The sequence below is a fragment of the Sturnira hondurensis genome, unplaced genomic scaffold (genome assembly GCF_014824575.4).
Source record: "Sturnira hondurensis isolate 20B ecotype Veracruz unplaced genomic scaffold, ASM1482457v3 Scaffold0016663, whole genome shotgun sequence".
Classification (NCBI taxonomy): Eukaryota; Metazoa; Chordata; class Mammalia; order Chiroptera; family Phyllostomidae; genus Sturnira; species Sturnira hondurensis.
In genome coordinates this window covers 16425708-16450210 of record NW_028089294.1, presented here as the reverse complement: position 1 = coordinate 16450210, position 24503 = coordinate 16425708, and the positions used below count along the sequence as shown (strand labels likewise).

The following is a 24503-nucleotide window of genomic DNA, read 5'->3' as shown; positions in this document are numbered from 1 at the left end:
CGTTTCCCAAGAGTAATTACAGGAAAAATTATAAAGATAGTAGGTTCTTTAGAGCAGTGGTTTTCAAAGTTCTTGACCGCAACCCACAAAACTATATTTAAATCACATCTCTCTCTTTCTCACACACACACACACACACCCAGATCCTATATATTTAGTAAAAAACAAATTTCACAAAATACTTTTTAGATTTACCACATAAGCTGCATTCTGATTTTTATTTTTCTTTCTTTTCTCTGTTCCATGCTTTAAATTCTGTCTAGGGCCACCAAAACAATTCCATAAACTATTAATGGGCCACAGCCCATAATTTGAAAAACAATGCTTTGGAATGCCAGGAAATAAACCTGACTTCAGTCTCGGATGGAATGGTACAGTCTTCAGAGAGGATTTTAAGCTAGGATTTCTGAGTAAGACTTGAAGTAGGGTAAAGGTATTTAGCTGTGAGAGTGGCTCGCGCAAGGCACAGGTTTATGATAAGTGGCAAGACCTGGACTAAAACCAAGGTTCTTCCCCATTCTAAGGCCAATGTTCGTTCCATTACACAAAACAGTTTCTCATTAATGCAGACACACACACACACACACACACACACGTATGAGAAAGTGCAATGATTCTGCCATAAGTTAGTTCACCTTCACAAAAAACAAGATTCTCACGCATATTATGTGTATATGTTTGCATATATTTTATTTACTTATTTTATAAGTAGCAATTGTGCTAGCAAAGGCTGATTATAGAAAAGGCTGATTCCTGTTAAGTTTAATCAAGAAAGTTAATTCTTATTACATCTTATCAAAATACTAATATTTTTCTTTTCCTCCAGAAGCTGATAAATCATATTAGTGCTGCAGGAAACATTCCATTAGAACGTGACAAGGAGAAACCCATTCTCCTGTTGAAAGATCATGAATAACGCGCCCGTCTCACGACTAGTACATGTGGAGCTGATTAAATATTCTGAGGCACATGCAAAGTGCCACGTTCTTTCCATTACACAGCTTACATTCTGCTACGCACTTCAGACAAAAATAATTCCATCGAAATCACAACACGACTAAAAGATATTAAAGTCTTCTACTTCACATTACTGAGAGCTCTACGCAGCTCTCACAGAAATGACTTACGGTTGCATCGTTTCTGGACGAACCGTAGTTTGCATGCTGTTCTGTACGTTGATAGTCGTATAACATCAAAATTCTGAGCACCTGAAAGCGAGGCAAATAAAACATGTTCAACTGGACTTACTGCTTAATCTGTACGTGCTGGGAAGAGGCTCTATGCCACTGTGTTGGCACAGTGTACATGGAACTTGTCAGCTAAGCCTTCTGATAAGACCGAAGGTGGGAGGAAGGGCTGACCAGGCCGTTTTCTGCGTGCCCGCTCCACGCCGGGCACTCTGCTGGTACTTCCGCCGACAGTGCCCAGTCTACTGGCCTCAGCAAGCTCTGAGGGGGGGAACACTCCTCATCTGCATTGATTAACTGTGTGTCGTGGGAAGGGGGGATGAAGTCGCATAGCAGGGAAGACCCTAGCCCAGAGTCAGGGACGTCAATTCCAGCCCCAGCCTGACCGCCAACTGCAGAACCTGACCATGACCCCGTCATGTGCCTCTTCTCAGCCTCAGTGTCCTCCTCTGTAAAGCGAGGGAACTGGACCAGCTGATCTCTGCGGCCCCTTCCAGATCTGTGGCAGCCTGTACTTTTCAAACACTGGCCATAACGGAATTTCCAGGCTGCTATTTTATGTGCTTCCAGTGCACTGTCCCTCCCTATCAAGAATGAAAGATTGTGTCCCTGTACCTGCATCTGAGCAGGTTACTGTGACTGCCTTAATGAACAGAAGGTGGCAGAAGGGACACTGCCTGACTTCTGAAGACAGGTGACGAAAGGTGGTCCGCTTGCCCCTGCTCTTCCTCTCTCGGGACACTCCCCCTGGGAACCCAAACTGGCCCTCTGAGGAAGGACCTTGGGGGCCATCCCGGCCGGGCTCCTACCTCCCCAATCCAGCACCGACTGTGTAACCGTCAAACACTTTTCAAAGGGCTCAGTCACTGGCCCAGACCAGCAGCACCCTTTCAGGAGAGGACTCTGAGGTCTGGCAAACAAGCGCACTAGCCTAGGCCACGCAGGCAAGTAGTCACAAAGCAAAGCAATCCTTCAAATAACAGGGACCTCCTCTCAGCCATCTCCTTTTCTTTGTTCAGTTTTACACAATAATGTAATTTTTAAACAGACTTCAAGTTGCATAGTAAAGTAATATACTGAAGCATGCCTTCATACTATTAATTCCCCGCCCGCTCTAAGTGTTGTCCTAACAGCCTTCTCTGGCCAGAATCTGCATCCAGTGCTGGGTACCTTACGTGGCACATTAGTTACGTATCAGCACGTGCGAGCCCACAGTCACAGTGGAGTTACTGCAAGAGGTCTGCGTCGACTGGCATGCCTTGATCCGACAGATACTCTAGGGGACATTTCTGCCGTACTATTTTTGGCCTTGCTGGGGAGAGCAGTTCAAGTCAGTTCAATTGAAATAATATGCTTTAGCTTGGGGGTCCTCCAACTCCGTGACTCATTAACTCTCTCATTCTTCCTGTTCAAAAGCTTGTAACTGAAAACTTCTGTGACTTCATCAGGAGAAAAAAAAAGCTACTCCCACACACGTGAACAAGGACTCGAGAAGCACTCCGGACTTACGCATTTCTATGAACAGCTGCCTCTTCTCTGCCATGGTCTTCCGCTTATTCCCACTCTCCTCGATCATCCTAGGGACAGAGAGAGACACAGTGAACCAGTGTAGACTTTGACAACCACGCGCTCATCACGCTACTGTGAAGGAGAAGCACGGGAACCGAGCTGTATACGCACATGCTAAGAGGGTATCAGTCAAAATAAAGTGGAAGCCTGGTACCAGAAAGATCGACCCTTTTCCCACTGTTTGATGCCTTCTAAAATATCAAAAGTCACTACTCAAATGAGCTCGTACATGCCTCTCGTGCTGAAAATATGGGCTGTCTTACCTCTGACTTTGATTATTTTCTCCGCAGAGTCCTAGATTAGCTGAGGCGGTCTCCCATGCCCCTACTGTTTACACAGGCAAGTGTGTTACTAAGTGTAACTTAGAAAGTAATGATAATGAAAGGCCATTAGAGTAAAGGACATAAAATAGTGAGTTTACACATAAATAATATCCATTTTTATATTAAACAAATGTAGGTATTCCTCCCCACACTGGAATAACTCCCAAATGTAACTTTCTATCACATGGTAACAGTAGTTTATGGTGTCAGACTTAAGCTACGCCAGTAACTGTCAGAACTCTCGTCATGCATTAGCTCATTTAACCCTCCTATCAACCCTGGGTGCTGCTGCTATTACTATTATTATTATTATTCTGTCCCCATTTTATAGATTAGGAAACAGATGCCTAGAAAGGACCGCTAACTTGAGAGCCCACACCTCAGAAGTGGCAGAGTAGCATCTCAACTCTTTCATTAAACCTCTCCCATAATTATTGCTTTTAGATGCATATTTTCAAATATCTAGGCCTAAAAAGCTAGAACAGAAATAGCCCATTGCTTGGACCCTGTTGATACAAAATTTGTGACAACATTAGCTGAACTTTGCCTTATTCTATAAAGAAAAATACCTAGACACACAGCATAAGCCAAATAACTTCTTCCCTAAGCAGCTTCACTGTCATAAATCATCCTTGCACATGTCAGAATCACAAATTAAGTAAATGATGATCATGCAAATCACAGATCCATTAAAGTAAGGTGCCTGGCAAAAGTTTAGTTATAACTATATCCTAAAGGAAATTTAAAATGTAAATATATTCCTTACTATTCTGCAATAATATTTTGATAACTAAGACTGGTCCTTTCCTACATCATTGAAATGTTACCAAAAAGACTGCAACACACATGACAGTTACTTAACAATTGGCCACAAGAGGAAAGAACTGTGAACAAAAGATGGTAAGGCAAATTAAATGCAACCAACGTTAAAAAAAAAAACACAATGAAATCTAGGCCCTAAGAAAAAACAGGAGTTGGTACCAGTAGCCTGTAATTACAAAGAAAAAATATTCAAAAGCTTGTTTCCTCTACCCCAATCTTTGTCTCCCATTAAATAATACAGTGTTTAAATATTACACACAGATTAAAACAGAAAATATCCTAATATTCTTTATACCTCATTTATTGTATCCTTTTTTCTACTTTTGCTATTTCTTTACACCCCTTTTTCTCAAAGTAGGATCTAAGACTCCCTGGAGATCCCTAAATTCTTCACAACTTTTAAAATTTTGTCTTTATTTCCAGCTCAATTTTGAAAAAATTAATGCAACATATTCTGGATCATCTAGATGACCACCCAACCACTAGCACTGCCACATCACTCAGGGTACACCCAAGGCACACTCAGGCACGCACGTCGCCTGTGCAATGACAGCGGCACGGGGGGCGGGAGAGCACCGCAGGCAGGGCAGACAAACTGGGGAAAGCGCGCTCCCCGGGCTGGATCCGACCTGCCACCTGCTTTTGCAAATACAGTTCTGCTGGAACACTTGGCCACACCTACTCCTTCCCCTGTCATTGTGGATGTGCCCCTGCCACAGCGGCAGAGCTGGGCAGCGGCAACAAAGAGCGTCAGGCCTGTGAAGTCTGAAACGGTGACGGTGCCAGGCTGGATTCCGCCTGCGGGCCTCGTGTTTGCTGCCTGTGATCTGCAGCTCCCCATGGTCTCAGTTCTCTCACACAGAGCATCCTCTTTTCTATCTCTTCTTCCTTCTCTCAAAACCATCATTCAACTAAAGAAGCAGCAGCCAACTCCAACATGAAGGAAAAACCAGCCATGCCAGACGTCGAACCACTTGTATACATTTGTCTCCACTGGGGTATCGCTCCCGAGAAATTTCAAAAGGCATTTTCACCTATATCACATTTCCCAGGTTCTCACTGGGAAACAAACTCCCAAAGGAAGCTAGACTCAGGCACATGAAAGATAAGCAAGATATACTCAACTACAAGGATTTGATATTAATGTTTCAGAAACAATGTTTCTAATGTTTCCATTGCTTTAGGAAATCATATTCATGGAACTACTTTCTTAATAGTTTGGAAAACTGTTCATACTATAGAAAAATCTCAAAATTCAGAGCTACTGGATAAGGCTAGTCACGACGGGTTCTTCTGAAAATAATTATGAAATGTGAACGACACGCCAACCTGCATATGCTGTCAACAAAACTAAAATACTGTATTTATGTTGTGGAAATTATTTAACCATCATATATGTACATAAATAAGAATTAGAAATAAATTTGAAAACGAAAATACATTTGTAAGGTGTGGTTTTGTTCCCCCCTCAAATTTTATTTTGTCACTGTGTTGCCTGACAGTTCATAGAAAGTTGAATGTGTTTGATGTTTGTACTTAAGAGTTTTAAAATGTCTAAATATGTTTGCTGGGAAATGATGGGGGAACATGCTCTTACAGACTGCTAGCAAATATATACGTACTGACACATGTATTTTGAATGGCAATTTGGCAATATCTACCAAAATTTTAAATGCACACTCCTTTGGCCTAGTAAATACGTTTGTTTATTTGTTTAAAAGGAAAAGAGAAGCAAGGAAAGGGAAGAAGGAAAGAAGGAACAGAAACAGAGTAAAACTGCTTACGTAACTTACGGGATGGCCATATAATGGAATAGTATAGTCCACAGGTTATAAAAAGAATGAGACAAGTATGTGCAATTTATGTAAGTCAAAAGGCAGGGAAGGAGCCCTGCCTGGTGTGGCTCAGCTGGTTGGGCATCATTCCCCAAAGTGAAAGGTCACCAGTTCAATTCCTAGTCAAGGCACATGCCTGGGTTGAAGGTTCGGTCCCTGGTTTGAGTGCCTGAGAAAGACAAGCCACGTTTCTATCTCACATCAATGTTTCTCTCCCTCCCTTTCTCTCTCCCTTCCCCTCTCCCTAAAAATAAATAAATAAGATACTTTTTTAAAGGCACAGAAACAGTATTACAACCCCACAGATGCTGTTCCTGCCCTGGCCCAATATTACCTGGCTGCTCACCTCTCGCAGAGGAAGTCCTCTCTGGAGAACGACTTTCAGTTGACCAAACACTCTGTGAGCAACACCTGAGAAACAACTCACCTTCCAAAGGGACCCACAAGCAACTGCAGCTGGGGGCTCACATACAAGGTAAAAGCCCAGGCCTGTAAATTCTGGATCCTGGTAAAATGGAGCACGCGCACCGACCTCTCTCCCACCGAATACAACCATAGACAGATGTGTGCTGCAGCTATCCCGTGCTCCGCGAAAAGTAAATATCAGCAGGTGGATCGAGGGAGAGTACAGAATTCAAAATACCACGGAACAGATGGTGAGTTTACCGTTCTTCCCTCTTGTATGAATGGCCCGGCTTGACCTCGACCCAGCACAAAACCCCAAAGCAAACACTGTGATGCAAACACAGAGAAATCCTCAGAACACTCTAGTTCTAGCTCGAAGAAAAGAAGAACTGAAGCCCAGAGAGAATGAGAGACATTTCCCAGGCCTTTTTCTCTCTTTTCTCTTTTTATTCATTTCCTCCCACCCGGGCCAGCAGGCAGTCCTGCAGTAGGGGCGGTGACAGCAGCAGCCAAAGCCACTGGCCGGGGAAACTGCAGGAATCACATGTGAGGGGAAAAGCCGCCCTCCTCTCCGTTCCATAAGCTGCAGCTCCAAGCAGGACCTCACGGAAATGTTTCTTTCTCTCGCTCCCTCTCCTCTCCTCTGTGGTGCAACTGCTGGAGTGGACAGTTTCTGGCCAAAACACAGAAAAGGGGAGTCCAAAGTAGCCAGAAAGTTCCCAGGTGTTAACTGAGAAGGAGCTTGGGAAAGCAACCCCATATAACTGTGTATGAAATACTGGGATCTTCTCCAACCTGCACATCCCAAGATCTAATCTTAACTAGCACGCCAACATCTCTGAAAACTAGGTGTAGAGAAAGACCTCTACCTAAGTCCCAGACCAGTGGGTGGCACACATGTGACACGGAATCGAAAACGAAACTGACATCAGAACCACAGCCAATAGCAGAGAGACAGAAACCTGTGCAGACTAAACTGAACCGGGTCAAGTACGCCCTTAAACACAAAGACACCAGCATTATCCATAAAATTTTTAAAGAAGACCCAAAGTCTTATAATGTTCAAAATGTCCAGAAAACAATGTAAAATTATTTGGTAAACAAGAACCATGAAAACTTTAACTCGCAAGGGAAAGATAACCGATAAATACTGATGACAAGATGACACAGATGCGGGGTATGTGACAGATGTTAGAGTAGCCACCCCAAAAATGCCCAAACAAGCAATCACAAACACTCTTGAAACAAAAGTTAAAATGTTAAGTGTCTGTACAGAAACAAAAGATGTAAAGAAGGACCCAATAAAAACATTAGAACTGAAACACGCAGTAACCAAGAGGGGGAATTCACTGCAGGGACACAGCAGAGCGAAGATGACGAGGGAAAGAGGCAGTGCGCCTGAAGAGAGACCAAGCAGAAACTATCCAATCTGCACAACATAAGAAAGGTTTTAAAAAGAACAAGAAATAAAGCCTCAGAGAGCTGGCAGGCAAAATCGAAAGGTCTAACATCCACCACACTGTCAGAATCCCAGGAGAAAAAGAGAGAATGTGTTGCTGGGTGCCCACGAACAACGCATGAAGACACTATGGCTGAAAACTTGCCAAGTTCAGTGAAAGACATATACCTACGGATATATTCAGTCATTTTGAGTGTGATGGTCACACAGTACACATGCTCACTCAACAGTGTCTACCACCCCCACTGACTAGTACAGTGAAGTCATCATTGTTCACACATGCACATTCCAGTCCGCTCTTCTTAGCTGCCGGGTTACACTGATGTTGTGCAAACCGTTCTCATTATACTAACAACTGTTGGACTTTTTCCAGACAGACCTCATAACTCTCCACCTACCTCGCCCCTTCCCCAGTTATCCACAGTGGTAACTTGCTTGATAACAAACCCTTTTTTTGCTAACTTCCCTCCCCTCTCTTACTTCTCAGTCCCCTACTGGTATTTTCTGGGATAACCTCCAAAACAAAATATTTGCACTCAACGCCAAGAGTCAGCTCCTAGGGGAACTCAGAGACTGTCTTTTCATCTCAACCACACTTGTACTTCAGACAACACACAGTATATGGGGCGCACACAAACTACGACTGTCGGTGACTTCCCTGGGCATCAGCGATTCCCCAGTGCTCCGCGGATGCGAAGAGCTGCATCTCTGTAATTACCACAGGTCCACTGAACAAAGATCTAAGCCTACTGATGGGCCTGAGTACGCGTCCTTGTCTCCCCGATGCAACCCTGACAATCGCACTGACATGGCTGTAAGCAGTCTCTCTGCTTCCTCCCACTTGGACTCCTGGCACTCGGCCTTTCTCGGCCTCACGGTCTAGAGACAGCCAGACCTCCCCTATCATTCCCTTCACAGACCAACTCTGAGTTTAAACCCTGCCATTTCCTTCCTCGTAATCACTCGCATATCCACCCTTTTCCCCATTTTCACTGCCAAAAATCTCTGTCCACATGAATGCACACATAAAAATCTGTGACACTGTGATCTCAGGACTCTGTGCCCCCTTCTTCCTGCCATTCATCCTGTGAACACCCAGCAAAACCCACTAGGTTATTTATTCAAACACTCCGGCCTTCAGTGGGTCCTAATCACCCTATTCAGGAGCCTTATCCCACCCAATTAAAAATATCAGAGCACAAAGTGAAATATTCCAGACTGAGAAAGACACATGCAAGTGAATTCACTCAAATATAGAATCTAATAATAACCCCCCAAAAAAAAGACAAGCCCTGACTGGTGTCGCTCAGTGGGTTGGGCGTCATCCTGCGAACCAAAAGGTCACGGGTTCAATTCCCAGTCAGGGCATATGCCTGGGTTGCATGCCAGGTCCCTGGCTGGGAGAATGTGAGAAGCAACCAATTAATGTTTCTTTCACACATAAATGTTTCTCTCCCCCTTTCTCTCTCCCTTGCCCTCTCCCTAAAAATCAATGAATAACATCTTTTTGTCTTAAAAGCTAAACTCATTCCAGAAGCAGAGTGGTGACCGCCAGGGGCTAAGGCCTGGGGGAAATTAAGAGATGTAGCCATAGCATACAAACTGCTGGTTATAACACGGGAGCTGAGTGCACAGCACAGCATCTACAGTTGGTAACACCATACGGCACAACTGAGATCTGCTAAGATCTTAAACATTCACACCGCACACACGCACGCGCGCGCACACACACACACACACACAGACGGAACCATGTGAGGTGACGAATGTGTGAAAGAACAAAACCACAGCAATGGTAAAATGACGTGTGGTTGAGAGATCTGGGGGGAAGGGAGGAGGGATGAACAGGTGAAGCACAGACTTCTACGGTGGGGCAACTTTCCTCATGACGCTTCAGTGGTGGGTGACGCTGTGCACCCGTCAAAGAGGACAGACATTCACAACACAGAGTGAACCTCAACGGATGTACATTTTTATTACATCCTTTGGGACAGGGGTGTCAAACTCATTTTCACCGGGGCCCACGTCAGCCTCACAGGTGCCTTCAAAGGGCGGAATGTAATTTTAGGACTGTGTAAACGTAACTACTTAACTAGGGGCAAGGAGCTCAGTGCTGCCTCCGGGTAGAGAGAAGGTGGAGGGCCGGATTTGCCCGCAGGCCTTGTGTATGCCTCCTGTGCTTTAGGATATCAGAGGATCCAAGGGTGAGATGCAGAATGTGACAAAACAATCTAACTGCACTACGAATGTGTCAAACAACCTCGCTGCAGAAGGGCACGGAGGTAAAGGAAGTAACTCTGGAAATGAACAGTGTTTGTAAGACTAGAACAAAACAAAGTATACCTAAGTGCTGTACTCTAGTTCCCACTGGTTGGAGAAGCTACCAATTCCAATACTGCTAATGCATGAACACTGGAATCAAACAATTATGGAAAGGGGTGGCATTTCGTAGAGTGTAAGGTTACAGACCAGCACGGTGAGAAGCTAGAATGATCCATGAGGATTCCAACTGCAGACATCAGTATGAGATCATGTTTCCCTTAATACGGATTCAGCGCTACATACAGAAGTAATTCCAGAGAGGTGCACATGCATGGGTCCATATACACGTAAGCCCTTGCTCTGTCTACCGAGAGGGTCTAGAAACAACAACATCCCAAAAGCAGTGAGCACACCTAGTGCCCACATTTTGGTTTACAACACCATTGGGCAATAAAAGGAACCAGGAGAGGTGGCTGAGGCAGGAAATCTGCAAGGTGAGACTGAAGCACCCTGCAGAGGGGAAAGAAGTTCCAGGAGAAGAAACCACATGACGGGGGTGTGGGGACGCGGGAGCCAACCGAAAGCTCCCAGTGGACAAAGTTGGCCCAGTTTCAGCAACACAATAAATAAAGCAGAACTACACATCCATCAGTGAGTACTGATACCAATGGGTGAATAAATTAACAAACAAAGGAGAACAAATGTCCTGTGAAGAACTGCCAATAATCCATGCCAATACTCAGCCCTGAAAAAAGCAAAGCACAACACCCTAAGTGCAGGCTGCACGCAGGGACTTCCTCACAAAGACGACAGCACGGAGGATGGGGAGCAGGAAGTAGCCTGACAGTGGAGGCCCCTGAGGAGCCCTATCTCAGCCAGGGCAAGTTCAACATCAGCAGTGAGGAAGCATGTTGACCGCATGTGAGTATATCCTTGACACGATGTGGTGAAAACGGCATGACACCTCCGTGATCTCCCTCCCCAGCCCCACAAACCCAGCTGGGTCATGAGGAAAACATCGGGCAAATCTCACTTGAGGGATAACCTACAATGACCTTACCAGGACTCGTCAAATTCACCAAAAACTTGACCAGCAAAGTCTGAGAAACTACGAAGCCACAAGACATCTAAGGAGACATGATGATCACATGCAATGCGATATCCTGGCTGGGACTGTGAAGCCGATAAAGGCCACTGCAGAGACTCTAAGGAAATCCAAATAAAGTAGGGATTTTACTTAGTAATAATGTATCCTTACTGGTTCATTAATTGTAACAGATGTAAGAGGTTAATGACAGAATAGAGTATGGGATGCAATGACTTTTCTTTTTTTAAATGAAGCTAAAACTATTCTAAAACTTAAAATTTATTTTTTTAAAAAAGACAGTACAAACATGTTCATTTCTCTTTATTCTCTTAACTGATTTAAAAAGCAGCAAAGTGTTCCGAGACGCCTTCCACGAGGCGATGCGGGAAGTCCTGCACGGGAACCAGCGCGAGCATCAGAACATTCTGGAGACGGTGGAGCTGCAGATCAGCTTGAAGAACTACAACCCCCAGAAGGGCGTCCCCCATGCGGACATCGAGGTGCTAAAGAAACTCAACCAGAATAAGAAGCTGGCCAGGAAGTAGGAAGCCTTTTTGGCTTTGGAGCCTCTGATCAAGCAGGCCCCAGGAATCCTGGGCCCAGGCCTGAGTAAGGCTGGCCGGTTCCCTTCCTTGTTGACCCACAATGAGAACACGGTGGCCATGGTTGAAGTCAAATCCACAATTAATTCCAGGTGAGGCAGGTGCTGTGTTGGCCACGTGAGGATGACAGAGGATGAGTTTGTGCACAACATCCACTCAGCTGTCAGTTTCCTGCTGTCATGGCTCAGGAAGAACCTGCAGAACATCCGGGCTCTGTCCATCAAGAATGCCACGGGCAGGCCCCAGCACCTGCACTAGGGTGCAGCTTAACAAACCACCCTGCTACCAAAAAAAAAAAAAAGCCCATAAAAAGCAACTGTGTAAAATGATACCTATCAAATTGATTTGCTGGGGCCTGTAACATACAGATTTGCTAAGACATAACAATCCTAAATGTCTACATACCTTACCACAGCACTTCAAAACACAGTAAAAAACTGATAGAACTGAAAGGAGAATGAGAAAGGAGAACACTTATGCTTGGAGACTCTGACACTCGTCCATGTCAACACAAGTAGAAAGTCGAGAAGTGCAAGGAAGGACTGAACAACACCATCAGCCAACTAGAGCTGATTGACAGCTATGTCCTCCAATCACGACAAAATGCAAATTCTTCTCAGGTGCACATAAAACACGCATGGCCAAATTCAGAAAAGTGACTGCAGAAGCAAACCACCCCTATTAGCTATGTTTTATTTACCAGGCTGGTTCTGGGTACACTCTAATACTCTTTATGCTAGTATACATCTTATTTCATAGTAAAATTTTAAGTCCTTTCCTTTGAATATATTCTCTGGTAAACCTTTTCTTTAAGATTTTATTTATTTATCTTTAGAGGGGAAGGGAAGGAGAGAGGGAGAGAAATATCAATGTATGGTTGCCTCTCATGCATCCCCTGCTGGGAACTAGCAACCCAGGCATGTGCCCTGACTGGGAATTGAACCGCAATCCTTTGGTTCGCAGGCCCATGCTCAAGCACTAAGCTACACCAGCCAGGGCTGGTAAACCTTTTCTTTAGTGGTTTGGAGGGGGAGAAGGCAGGTCCCCACACATTTTTTTAATAAAATGGGAGTATACCAGATACCACAAGCACTGTACTTTTACCCAGATAAACAGAAACTCTCACAAACTCCCTAATTTGGTACAATATTTATTGCTTCAAATCTTTAGCAATATCTTCTATGAGCATCCAAACAATATTTGCTAACAAAGGATGAATTTCACCAAACTAAAACTATTGATTTGTCTATAGGTTATTTCAGCCACAACTACCAAAACAGAAGAACAAAGGTTTGTGGCTTTTTGTTTTTCACTCCTGAAGCAAGAAATCTGCACGAACTTCTAAAAACGTATTATTGAGCTAAAATTTTAAAGTACCAGATTAATTAGCACATGGCTGTAACCATCCATGAAAACTTTCAATAACTTTGCCTTAGTACTCTGAATGCTTAATTTTAAAATATCTCAACCAGAATCATAGGGGAAAAGGGGATGGACTCACATGAACAAGTATAAAGGACACATGGACAATAACTAAGGTGGGCGGTGGAAATGGGACGGAGGTGGGCAGCACTGGGGGGGCAGGGCTGGGAATATAAGACAGAAAACTGTACTTGAACAAGAATTAAATTTTAAAAATTAACTATAAAAAATAAATAAATAAAAGGGTCTTGACTTAAAAATAAATAAATAAATAAAATAGAACATCTCAACCAATAACATTAGCCTCGTGCTATCATGAGTGACTCTCAGGCACAATATACCCAATGGTACATATAAATAAATCCATGTATCAAAGAGCATTTTGAACAATCTAAAGAGTCTTTTTTACTGATTCCCCTTCAATCTGCTTCAATTATTGTTGCTTTTGTACTTTGCCACTGACTGACAACAAGCCCATAATACACACAGAAGCGTCAGCTCTGCTTTTCTCTTGCAGTTCGCGTGTCCTGGCATTATCACTTCCATCTCCGGCTGAATCTGAAACGTCAATCTGCAGTCTCTTTGTAGGGATCTTTCTAAGCCCTTTGTCTGTTGAGCAAGCCTCATTTCATTCCAATCAGATAACAGAATCTGAAAGACCACCGCACCAAGCAGAGGGGAACTCAATAGCCTGAGCAGAATGTAAGCAAACACATGCGGAGGCTCACATGTCAGGCCCTCCACTCAGCCCACCTGGCTCACCAGACCCGGGTGTATCATCAGACCTACAGACGGGTGTCAAGTGTCAGCCTATGGATTAACTATGGATTAAATCGTACTAAAAGTTAATTGCCCATGTTTTCTTGTTATCCCTACCTAGAGAATCATTTGTGCATACCTCTTATTTTGAAACCACTGACCTTAAAAAATCTTTTTAAATAAAAATAAATAAATAAATAAACAAGATTGAGAAGACAGGAAGGACTGTGCCTAGCTTGAGGAGCAAATGAAGAATGTGGATGGTAAAATTAGACGAGTAAATTTAGCACCTATGTGGTAGGTTAACTTGGCCTAAGGTTACAAAGCTAGTGATTTGTGGATTTAGGCCACCGATTTGACTGCAAGTCCATTCTCCTTCCACTGTGTCACACCGCCCCCACCAGGGCAAACGCCAGGATTCCAGGAGAGGGCAAAGAACACAGGTCCCCAAATCCCAGTGCTGGGTCAGAACCTAATTCATAGTCCAGCGTGGCCTGGAGGCTAGAGCTACAGAACGCCTGGCCCCTCTTGGTGCCGCCTAGGAAGTCACACCAAGTCTGCAGGCCCGAGGGGAGAAACTGCCCCAGTGAAAACCAAAGGAAAGAGGGGTGGAGCTCCTGCTGCTGAGCTCGGGGGGGCCTGCGGGAGCAGGGCTTCTCCAAGGACAACTGACAAATACGTCTGAAGGCTGTGGGCCAAGGCCATTTTTGCCGGCTATTTAAACAGGGTCTTCTCTGTGTGCCCTGGGAGCACACAGCTCCTCTTCACATTGAAGGTGTGTGTGTTCCAGACGAACCTGAACTCTCNGGAAAGAGGGGTGGAGCTCCTGCTGCTGAGCTCGGGGGGCCTGCGGGAGCAGGGCTTCTCCAAGGACAACTGACAAATACGTCTGAAGGCTGTGGGCCAAGGCCATTTTTGCCGGCTATTTAAACAGGGTCTTCTCTGTGTGCCCTGGGAGCACACAGCTCCTCTTCACATTGAAGGTGTGTGTGTTCCAGACGAACCTGAACTCTCTCCAGGCCAGAGTCGTGCTTCTGTGTACACAGCAAAGAACAGCACAGTGACTCCTGGTGGCAAACTGAACAAAACCCGCGTCGTCTGGGAAAAAGGCACGTGTGCTCATGGAAACAGTGGATGGTTGGTGCCAAATTCTGAAGGAAGCTTCTTGCTAAGGCCATTGGACACAGAATCCGTGCAGTGCTGTACCCTTCAAGGATTTAAACTTACTGAAAACTAAATAAATAAAATGCATTTGTTTTAAATAAATAAATGAATGAGTGAATGAATGAAAGAGAGCCCCGGCAAGGTAGCTCAGTCGGTTAGGGCGCTGTCCCAATACACCAAGGTCACTGCTGGTTCAATCCCCAGTCAGGGCACATGCAGGGATCAACCGCTGACTGCACACATAAGCAGAACAGCAAACTGATGTTTCTCTCTCTGTTACACCAAAATCAATAATTTTTTTAAAAAATTTTAAATGACAGAGAAAGAGAGAGAGCAGGCTGTAGAAATGTTTCCGGAATGTCTCTGCCCATACCCAAGTGTTAAATATCCTTCATTCCCTTAAATCTTTTTGTTAATGTCTTCACCCTTCCAGCTCTCAGTTACTACAAAGCATCCAGATATCAGAACTCCATGTGCAAGTTCACTGTCTTCCAGCAAAACGTCTGTCAGTTCTTCTCTGGATAACCATGTGATTAAGAAGTCAGAGATGACTGAGACTGTCACTACCAAGTACTTAGCCACACTGCCCTGGAAGAGAACTAACTTCCTTGCTTATTTCAGGAAAATTCTCCACTGTCCTTCCTCGAATACTTCTTTAGATTTTAAAAATGCCAGGGAGCCCCGGCTGGTGTAGCTCCATGGATTGAGCGCGGGCCTGTGAACCACACATTCATGGTTCCATTCCCAGTCAGGGCACATGCCTGGGTCGCAGGCCAGTTCCCAGCAGGGGACTCACGAGAGGCAACCATACATTGATCTTTCTCTCCTTCCCTCCCCCTCTAAAGATAAATAAATAAAATCTTTAAGAAAATGCCAGGGAAAGTAAATGTTTATAAACCCTAGAGATTTTCTATTTTACATATCTAAGAAAGTTTTCTAGGTTCCAATAAAAAAAACATTCAAATATTGCACTCTACTACATAGAGCTCTGAATAAAACAAAGAAACAAACAAAAACCTCATAGGGCTGTGGCAACAATTAAATACATTATGTAAAGCATTTAACACGATGCCTGGCATGAAATAAGAGCCTAATAAATGTTAGCCACCACTATAATTATTGGTGTTACTCTGGAACTCCCCTCTTGGAGGGTGCCTAAACCAGAATTCTATAATCAAGGGGTGCTTTGTCTTAATTTACAGTTCTTCTGACTCATTTAAAAGTATAAGAACATAGACTTGGAAGAAGAATAAATACTTTGTTATCAAGCATTTGCAACATCTGAAATCTAGAAGAGAGAAAAGGTTTTCACAAAAGTAAAAGGAAGCAAAGCAACAGAAAAAAAAAACATGGCCAATGAATCATCACTAGAATATAAAAAAAATAAAGGGACAGGTAAGTCACAAAAAGGAGAAGCAGGTGCAGCTAGTCCACTAAAGACAAACCTCACCATTTCTCCTAAAAGCTACCATGGACTGAGCTGGTAGAGTGGCTCAGTGGGTTGGGTGTCATCCTGTGAACTGCAAGGCCGCTGGTTTGATTCCCAGGCCGGGCACACCCCTGGACTGCGGGTTTGGCCCCCACTGAGGACTCACATCAGTGTTCCCCTCCCTCTCTTTCTCCCTTCCCCTCTCTCTAAAAATAAATAAATAAAATATTTTTTAAAAACTTACTAGGGACTGCCTACTTCATAAAGGAAATTCTAGTTCTAAGCAGAGATTCTAGTACTCATCTACTAAGGAAATATTCAAAGCATTTAAACAATAAAGAAACAGATGTACTTCAAATGACACACAAAGCTCTAGTTCTCATAGTCACGGTCCAGAAAAAAGACCCTCGTTATTTCTACGATTAAGCTTGTCCCTACAGAGAATGTTTTTAGAAAGACATATAAGAATGACTTCTTCAGATGATTTTGGAATTCATGAAAAAAGACCCATTGATGTGTTCCCACCTAAATCAATGGTGTTTCTTTCTGACCAGAACAGCAACGTGCAGGCTCCACATCTAAATCCCGTCCATCAACAACAGTTCCTTTTCCAAGTCCCGCACCTTGAACTTCAGTTAACACACTGGTAGGAACGATGGTGAGCAACAAAGACTACAGGCTCAGGAACAAAGACAGAATGGGATGGCTCTGAAACCACCTACCCAGGACCCCACCGTCGGCACATCCAAGCAAAGACACGTGTCGTCCCAGCACACAGCTGTGCCTCGCCGCACAGAAATGGACGCAGAAACCAAGAACCCCGAACTACTACTCCCTTATACCACCTTTCTACATGTTAACACAAAGATCATTTTTCCGTGTCTATGGTCTGTGGGGAAGAATTCATAAGCAATAAATTAAAGCCACAAATTTAAAACTTGGGTATATCAAAAGACCATATTTTTTAAATATTATAAAAGACGAGCCACAAACTTGAAGAAGACATCTGAAGCCATCAAAATGAAATGTCAGCATCCAAAATATAATGAAAATTAGGGCCCTGGCTGGTGTAGCTCAGTGGATTGAGCGCGGGCCTGCGAACCAGAGGATCGCGGTTCGATTCCCAGCCAGGGCACATGCCTGGGTTGCAGGCTGGTTCCCTGCAGGCCATCTCCCAGCAGGGGACACATGAAAGGCAACCATACATTGATATTTCTCTCCCTCTCTCCTTCCTCTCTGAAGATAAATAAATAAAATCTTTAAAAATATATATATATAATGAAAATTATAAATCAATATGAAAAAAAAACCAACACAAGAGAAAAACAGGTAAATGATAAAAACAAGCAAACCACAGAAGAGGAAACCTAAAGAGCCAATAAAAACATGAAGCAATGTCCGAACTCACCAGTAATCAGAAAAACATATATTAAAGTCCAAAATAAGCCCTGGCCGGTGTGGCTCAGTTAGTTAGAGCATTGTCCCACAGACCAAAAGGTTGCCGGTTCAATCCTCGAGCAGGGCACATGCCTAGGTTGTAGGTTCAATCCCCAGTCGGGATGCATATTGGAGGTAACCAATCAATGTTTCTCTTTCACATCAGTTTTTCTCCCTCCCTTCCTCTCTCTCTAGAAGCCATGAAAAAACTGTCAAGCGAGGCTTTAAAAACACAGTAATATGATTACATTGTACATCAAGAAGATCTGCAAAAATAACAAAGCCTAATACCACCAATGGCTGACAAGGCAGGGAAGCAGCAGAAGGCACTGCTGCTGGTGTGGATGCTACCTGGGAACACAACCTCAGGGAGGAGTGTGGCGAAACCCACCGCTGGGGGCGTGCACGGTACTCAGGCTGCGGTTTCTCCCAGGTGCACGCTCTAAAGGCTTGCATGGGTGCACGAGGAGACGTGACAGGGCACTCACAGCAGCAAAATCTTAATAGCAAAAAAAAAAAAAAAATCAGAACAAAGTAACTGCCGATCCTCAGGAAGAGATAAAAGTAAATTGTGATGTAGTCAAACAACAGAATCCTGTTTGTCAAGAAAATATATACATGAGAGCTACATATATCCATATAAGTGAGCATCACAGTATTGAGAGATAAAAAGTCACAAAAATATGTAATAACAGTGTTAATATAAAGGTTATTAAACTATACAACTATTATACATTTTAGGGCTATTTAAATAATAAAAAACATGAAAATTTGTATAGACATGAAAAGCCTCAAATTCAGAACAGTGGTTCCTTTGGAAGGAGAAGAGACTGCAACTGGGAAAGAGGCATGTGGGGTTCAAAATTAAACACGGCCTGGTGGCCCCGCCTGGTGTGGCTCTGTGGATTGAGTGCTGGCCTGTGAACCAATGTGCCTCAGGTTCGATTCCCAGTCAGGGCACAAGCCTGGGTTGAGGGCCAGGTCCCCAGCTCAGGGCATAGGAGAGGCAACCACACACTGATGTTTCTCTCTCTGTCTTTCTCCGTCCCTTCTCCTCCCTCTAAAAAACTAAAATAAAATAAATAAAATATTTTAAAATAAATAAGTCAAAGGAGCCCAGTTTCTTAAGTTACATAGTGTGTACTCAGGGCTTCACTATTTATATTTTCCATACCTCTCTGGGGACTAATATTGCATTATGTTTAAAGAGTTTAAAAAAACCCCAAGACCCAACCAAAACAGCTTTACCCCAGAGCCCACAGGCTTACCCGTGACACTGCTCTGTCCTTGTCGGCACAGGGAAGAAAGGTTCAGTCACTCCACCCGGAGAACTGGAATAAAGGACCTGACTGAAGACAAAGGCCCCACAGGGCACAATGCTGGAGACGCACATGGTCCTGTCACCACATTCGGGAATCACGTGAAAAAGCCAAAGCCAAAACCAAAGCTGAACCCGGAAGATGAACCAGTCTGGCTGAGAGCACGTGGAAAGAACACGGGCTTTGAGGTCCACGCTGGATTTGAACGTCACCCCTGTCACTGATTAGCCGTGTGGGCCCCAACAAGTTGTGACTTCTCTGAGCTTGACCTCCTCACCTATACACTGCAGACACCACGTCTCGCTGCCAAAGATGTCAATTTAAACAGTAGCCATCATTCATGAAAATGCCTTCGCACACAGTGGCCTGCTAATAGGTAGCAGTTAATATCGCTTACAGAAGAAAGTCTCTTTGGTGAGAGAAGACAAAGTTGGGGAAAGACCAAAATTAAAAGGGGGAAGTCAACAGTCTAGAAAAAGAAGCCAGGAAAATGCTATAATGGTTAGAGGTTGAAAAAGTCTTTAAAGAATCCCCAAAGCTACCAAATTAAAAAACATATATTTTAAGTCAGTACTATTTCATTATAATGAGGCTTAGTTATAAGAACATGTAGTCCAAACCTGACTATTTCCACATTTCAGTCCTGTTTTGGCTTATATATATAATGTTAATATGCAAAAATTCAAAATAAAAATGTGGTTTCTTTAAAGGTTTATTTTTTGTTAAAAATGCATTACCAAGTAAATCATATAAATATATGTTTCTCTTGGTTATCTATAACTCCGAAAGGTCTCTCCTACTCTTCACATATTGAAGAGAAAACAATGACCATTTCAACAGATGCCCCCCAAATGCCTTTGATAAAATTCAACACCCAATAAAAACACAAACCAAGAACAGAAGAAAACTTCCTTAAGTCGACAAAGACATCTACCAGAACCTCCAGAAAGCACGGTATCTAACAGTAAAACACTGGAAACGTTCCCATTCAGGAAAAAGATAAGTGCCTGTTACAATCGCTGCTGGTCAACTTCTGCACTGAAGGGCCGAGGCACTGCAGCCCACAGAAAACAAAGTAAGCGCAATACGCTTGAGAGAGAAGCCCGGCCAGGTCAGTCTTCCAGTGAAGGCAATGCAGTAAGCAGACACCTGCATGCAACCCCTCTGCTTTCAAAACACAGCAACAAACAACGTGTTTTTAGAATATATTTAAAATGACTTAGAAAGGTTCAACAGGAAAAACCTCCATCTGGCTCAGAAAAGGAAGAGACACGCGAAACCGTGAGCAGAAGGCAGAGTGCAGAAGCAGGTGCACTTTCTGCAGGGAGTAGCGCCGCTCACATGAAGTGGAGGACCCGGACCGGAGGACCCGGACGAGCAGGACCCGCTCACACGAAGTGGAGGACCCGGAGGAGCAGGAGCCACCTGAGCCAGACTCAGGAAGCCAAGGATGAGGCCGGGGTTAAAAGGAAGCTAAAAAATGCTGCTGCCAGTCGCTGCCTAGAACTGGTTTATGCAATGCCCTGGGCTTAGCAAGTGGGAAGATAAAAACACAGACTCATGACCAGGAACCGACCCAAGAGCTTGCACGCTCTGTCAGTGGATATAAAGCAGCCCAATTACCCCAAAGAGCGGGACCCCTGACCCACAGTTATCGTCTCTGATTTTTCACGAGGTCAGTGACAGCACCACAAAGAGAAGGGTGAGTGCAGAGATAAGAAAAACAAAACCAAAAGCATTCACACTCAAGTCTGTAATCGACACTTCAAAACGCACGAAGGAATATAATGCTCAGTGAGGCAGCCAACAAAAGCCAACAACAGGAGTATGAATTCCAGAGAAAGTTTACCTTTACAGAACAGTTTGACGAACACTTATTTTTAAGTATATTTAGGGTGTTCGAATATAAACTCTTTAAATGAGTAGAGATGCAAAACTGTGCAGCCACTGTGGAAGACAGGCAGTTTCTTAAGAGGCAAAACTTATTCTGACCACATGATGCGGTGACCATGCTCCTAGGTACTTATTTTAAAAAGCTGAAAACTTACGTCCACACAAAAACCTGCACGTGCACATTAACAGAGCCTCTATTCAAAATTACCAAAAACTGGAAATAACCAAAATGCATTACAATAGGGGTATGGATAAACAAACTGTGGTACTTTCATACAATGGAATATTATTGGGCGATAAAAACAAATGAGCTATCAAGCCAGGAAAAGACACTGAGGAACCTTAAATGCATAAGCCCAATAAGTAAAAAAGGCCAGTCTTAAAGGCTACAATACCATGTGACCCCAACTCTAGGGATTCTGGGTAAGGTGACGCTGCACACACAGTAGAATGACCCGTGGTTGCCAGGAGCTCAGGAAGCGGGAGGGGAAAACTGAACAGGTTGCAGACAGAGGATTTTAGGGCAGTGAAGTTATTCTGTATAATTCTGCAATGACATTACATGAAGTGTCATGTGGCACAACATACATCTGTGAAACCCCACAGACCTACGTAACATCAAGAGTGAAACCTAATATAAACTATGAACTTGAGTTGATAATAATGTATCATCAAACTTCTGGTCAAGATGGAGGCGTAGGTAGACACACTTGGCCTCCTCCTGCAACCACAGAAAGAATTACAACCAGATCTCAAAGCTAATAACACCCAGAACCATCAGAAAATTGAGCTGTATGGAAGTCTGACAAGTAAGATTTAAAGACACATCCATCTAGACGGGCAGGAGGGGCAGAGTCCTGGAGACGGGCGGTGGGGACAGCTGCAGAGGAAGGGCTGGGAGGGGTACCTTGGAAGCGAGTGACCCCAGGCCCAGGCCAGACCGCCAAGTCCAGGGTTGGACAGCCCAGGGTTCCAGCACTGGGAAGATAGATCCCCATGACCTCTGGCTATAAAAACCAGAGGGGGTTAGGATGGCGGAAGAAACTGCCAGATTTTTGCCAGCAAAAGGACCTGCATAGTCTTCGAAGACAGGCAAACCCACCCACTCCAAGCAGCAGCTCGAAGGGCACCAGTCACAAACTGCCAGCGGGGAAAGGAGTGAAGTGACTGGGAACAGACGAGTGCCAGGCAAACTGTGAGAAGCCAGGTAGTGGCACTGCCCCCTGTCAGAGCCCTCCCCTCACACAGAGCCACAAAGTGGTGAAGTGGGTTGCCCCGCCCCCCAACTGCCTAAGGCTCCACCCCGCACAATTTACAGGTGCCTTTTTTACATCCGCCAGGCTACTAAGACCAGGGAGTAAAAGCAGCTCTACCTAATACACAAAAACAAATACAGNAGTGACTGGGAACAGACGAGTGCCAGGCAAACTGTGAGAAGCCAGGCAGTGGCACTGCCCCCTGTTGGAGCCCTCCCCTCACACAGAGCCACAAAGTGGTGAAGTGGGTTGCCCCGCCCCCCAACTGCCTAAGGCTCCACCCCGCACAATTTACAGGTGCCTTTTTTACATCCGCCAGGCTACTAAGACCAGGGAGTAAAAGCAGCTCTACCTAATACACAAAAACAAATACAGGGAGGCTGCTAAATTAAAGAGACAAAGAAACATGGCCCAAATGAAATAACAGAACAAACCCCCCCAAAAAGAACTAAGTGAAATAGAGACAGCCAATCTAATAGATAGAGTCCAAAACACTGGTTAGCAGGATGCTTAGTGAAAAACTCCTTGAGTATGGCAAAAAAATAAAGGAAGACATGAAGGCCACACTAAGTGAAATAAAAAGTAATCCACAGGAAACCAACATAGAAGGGAAGGAAGCTGGGATTCAAACCAATGATTTGGAACATACGGAAGAGATAAGCATTCAACCAGAACAAAAAGAAGAAACAAGAATTTAAAAAATATGAGGATAAGCTGAGGAACCTCTGCGGCATCTCCAAACAAGCCAACATCCAAATGACAGGCATGCCAGAAGGAAAAGAGGAAGAACAAGAAATCGAAAACTTACCTGAAAAAATAATGAAAGAAAACTTCCCTAATTTGGCAAAGGGAACAGACATACAAGTCCAGAAACACAGAGACCCAAACAAGTGGGACCCAAAGAGGACCACACCAAGACACATCATAATTAAAGTGCCAAAGGTTAAATACAAAGAGAGAATCTTAAAAAAAGCAAGAGAAAAGCAGCAGGAGAAAAGCAGAGGGTACCTACAAAGGAGTTCCCATAAGACAGTCAGCTGATTTCTCAAAAGACACTTTACGAGCTAGATAGGACAGGCAAGAAGCACTCAAAGTGATGAAAAGCAAGGACCTACAACCTAGATCTCTCTATGCAGCAAAGCTATCATTTAGCATCAAAGGACAGATAAAGTGCTTTCCAGACAAGGTAAAGCTAAAGAAGTTTTTCATCACCTTGGTAGCGTTACATGAAACGTTAAAGGGACTTAATTAAGAAAAAGATTAAAACCATGAACGTTAAAAAGGCAACAAACTCACAACTATCAACAACTGCATCTTAAAAATAAAAAAAATAAAAACTAAGCAAACAACCAGAACAGGGACAGAATCATAGAAATGGAGATCATTTGGAGGATTATCAGCTGGGAGGGCGAAGGGGAGAATGGGGAAATAGTACGGGAATTAGGAAGCATAATTGGTAGGAACGAAATTGACGAGGAAGTTATGAACAGCATATGAAATGGAGAAGCCAAAAAATTTACATGCAGACCCATGGACATGAACTAAAGGGGTGGGATTGCTAGAGGGAAGGGGGTACCAGGTGGAAGGGGGCAAAAAGAGAAAAAATTGGAACAATTTTAATAGCATAATCAATAACATATACTTAAAAAAATAATGCATCATCAGTTGTAATAAATGTACCACACTCACGCAAGATAGTAGTAATGGGAAACTGCACCTGGGGAAGAACAGGTATACAGGAACACTCTGTATGATCCGCCCATTTTGGTCACATCACTTTGTGTATTACTTTTTAAATTATCATGAAGAGTTCCACTTCCAGGTATATACACAAGAGAACTGAAAGCAGAGACTTGAAAATGTATTTGTACACCCAGGTTTACAACAGCATTACTCACAACAGCTGAAAGCTGGAAACAACTAAAGTGTCCACAGACGGATGAATGAACAAACAAATCTGATATATACATACAATGCAATAGTATTCAGCCTTGGAAAAGGAAAACTCCTGACACACGCAACAATGTAAACACTGAACACATTATGCGTAGTGTGTTCAGTGCCACACACAAAAGGACAAATACTGTATGTTTCCACTTACAGGAAGTACCAGAGTCATCAAATTCATAGAGACGGGAAGTAGAATGTGGTCCCAGAGCTGAACGGAGGAGAGAACTGGGAGTTCGTGTTCAATGGGGACAGAGTTTCAGGTGGGAAAGATGGAGAAGTTCTTGCCCTGGCCTGGTGGCTCAGTTGGTTGGAGTGTTGTCTCA

General features: G+C 43.9%; 1 protein-coding gene and 1 pseudogene across 10 annotated transcripts in view; one reads left to right on the top strand and one right to left on the bottom strand.

Moving 5' to 3' along the window:
* Positions 1-24503, bottom strand: part of DTNB (dystrobrevin beta) — a 171358-nt gene that overhangs the window by 142674 nt on the left and 4181 nt on the right. For all 10 annotated transcript variants that reach the window (XM_037066792.1, XM_037066793.1, XM_037066786.1 and 7 more), the window contains exons 2-3: positions 2697-2764; positions 1128-1208 (exon numbers count right to left, since the gene is read on the bottom strand). In XM_037066792.1, the coding sequence (XP_036922687.1) occupies positions 1128-1208; positions 2697-2763 (148 nt within the window). In that variant the 5' untranslated portion in view covers position 2764. The remainder of the gene's footprint in view (positions 1-1127; positions 1209-2696; positions 2765-24503) is intronic.
* On the top strand, positions 10090-11995 carry LOC119001476 (60S ribosomal protein L10a-like; annotated as a pseudogene).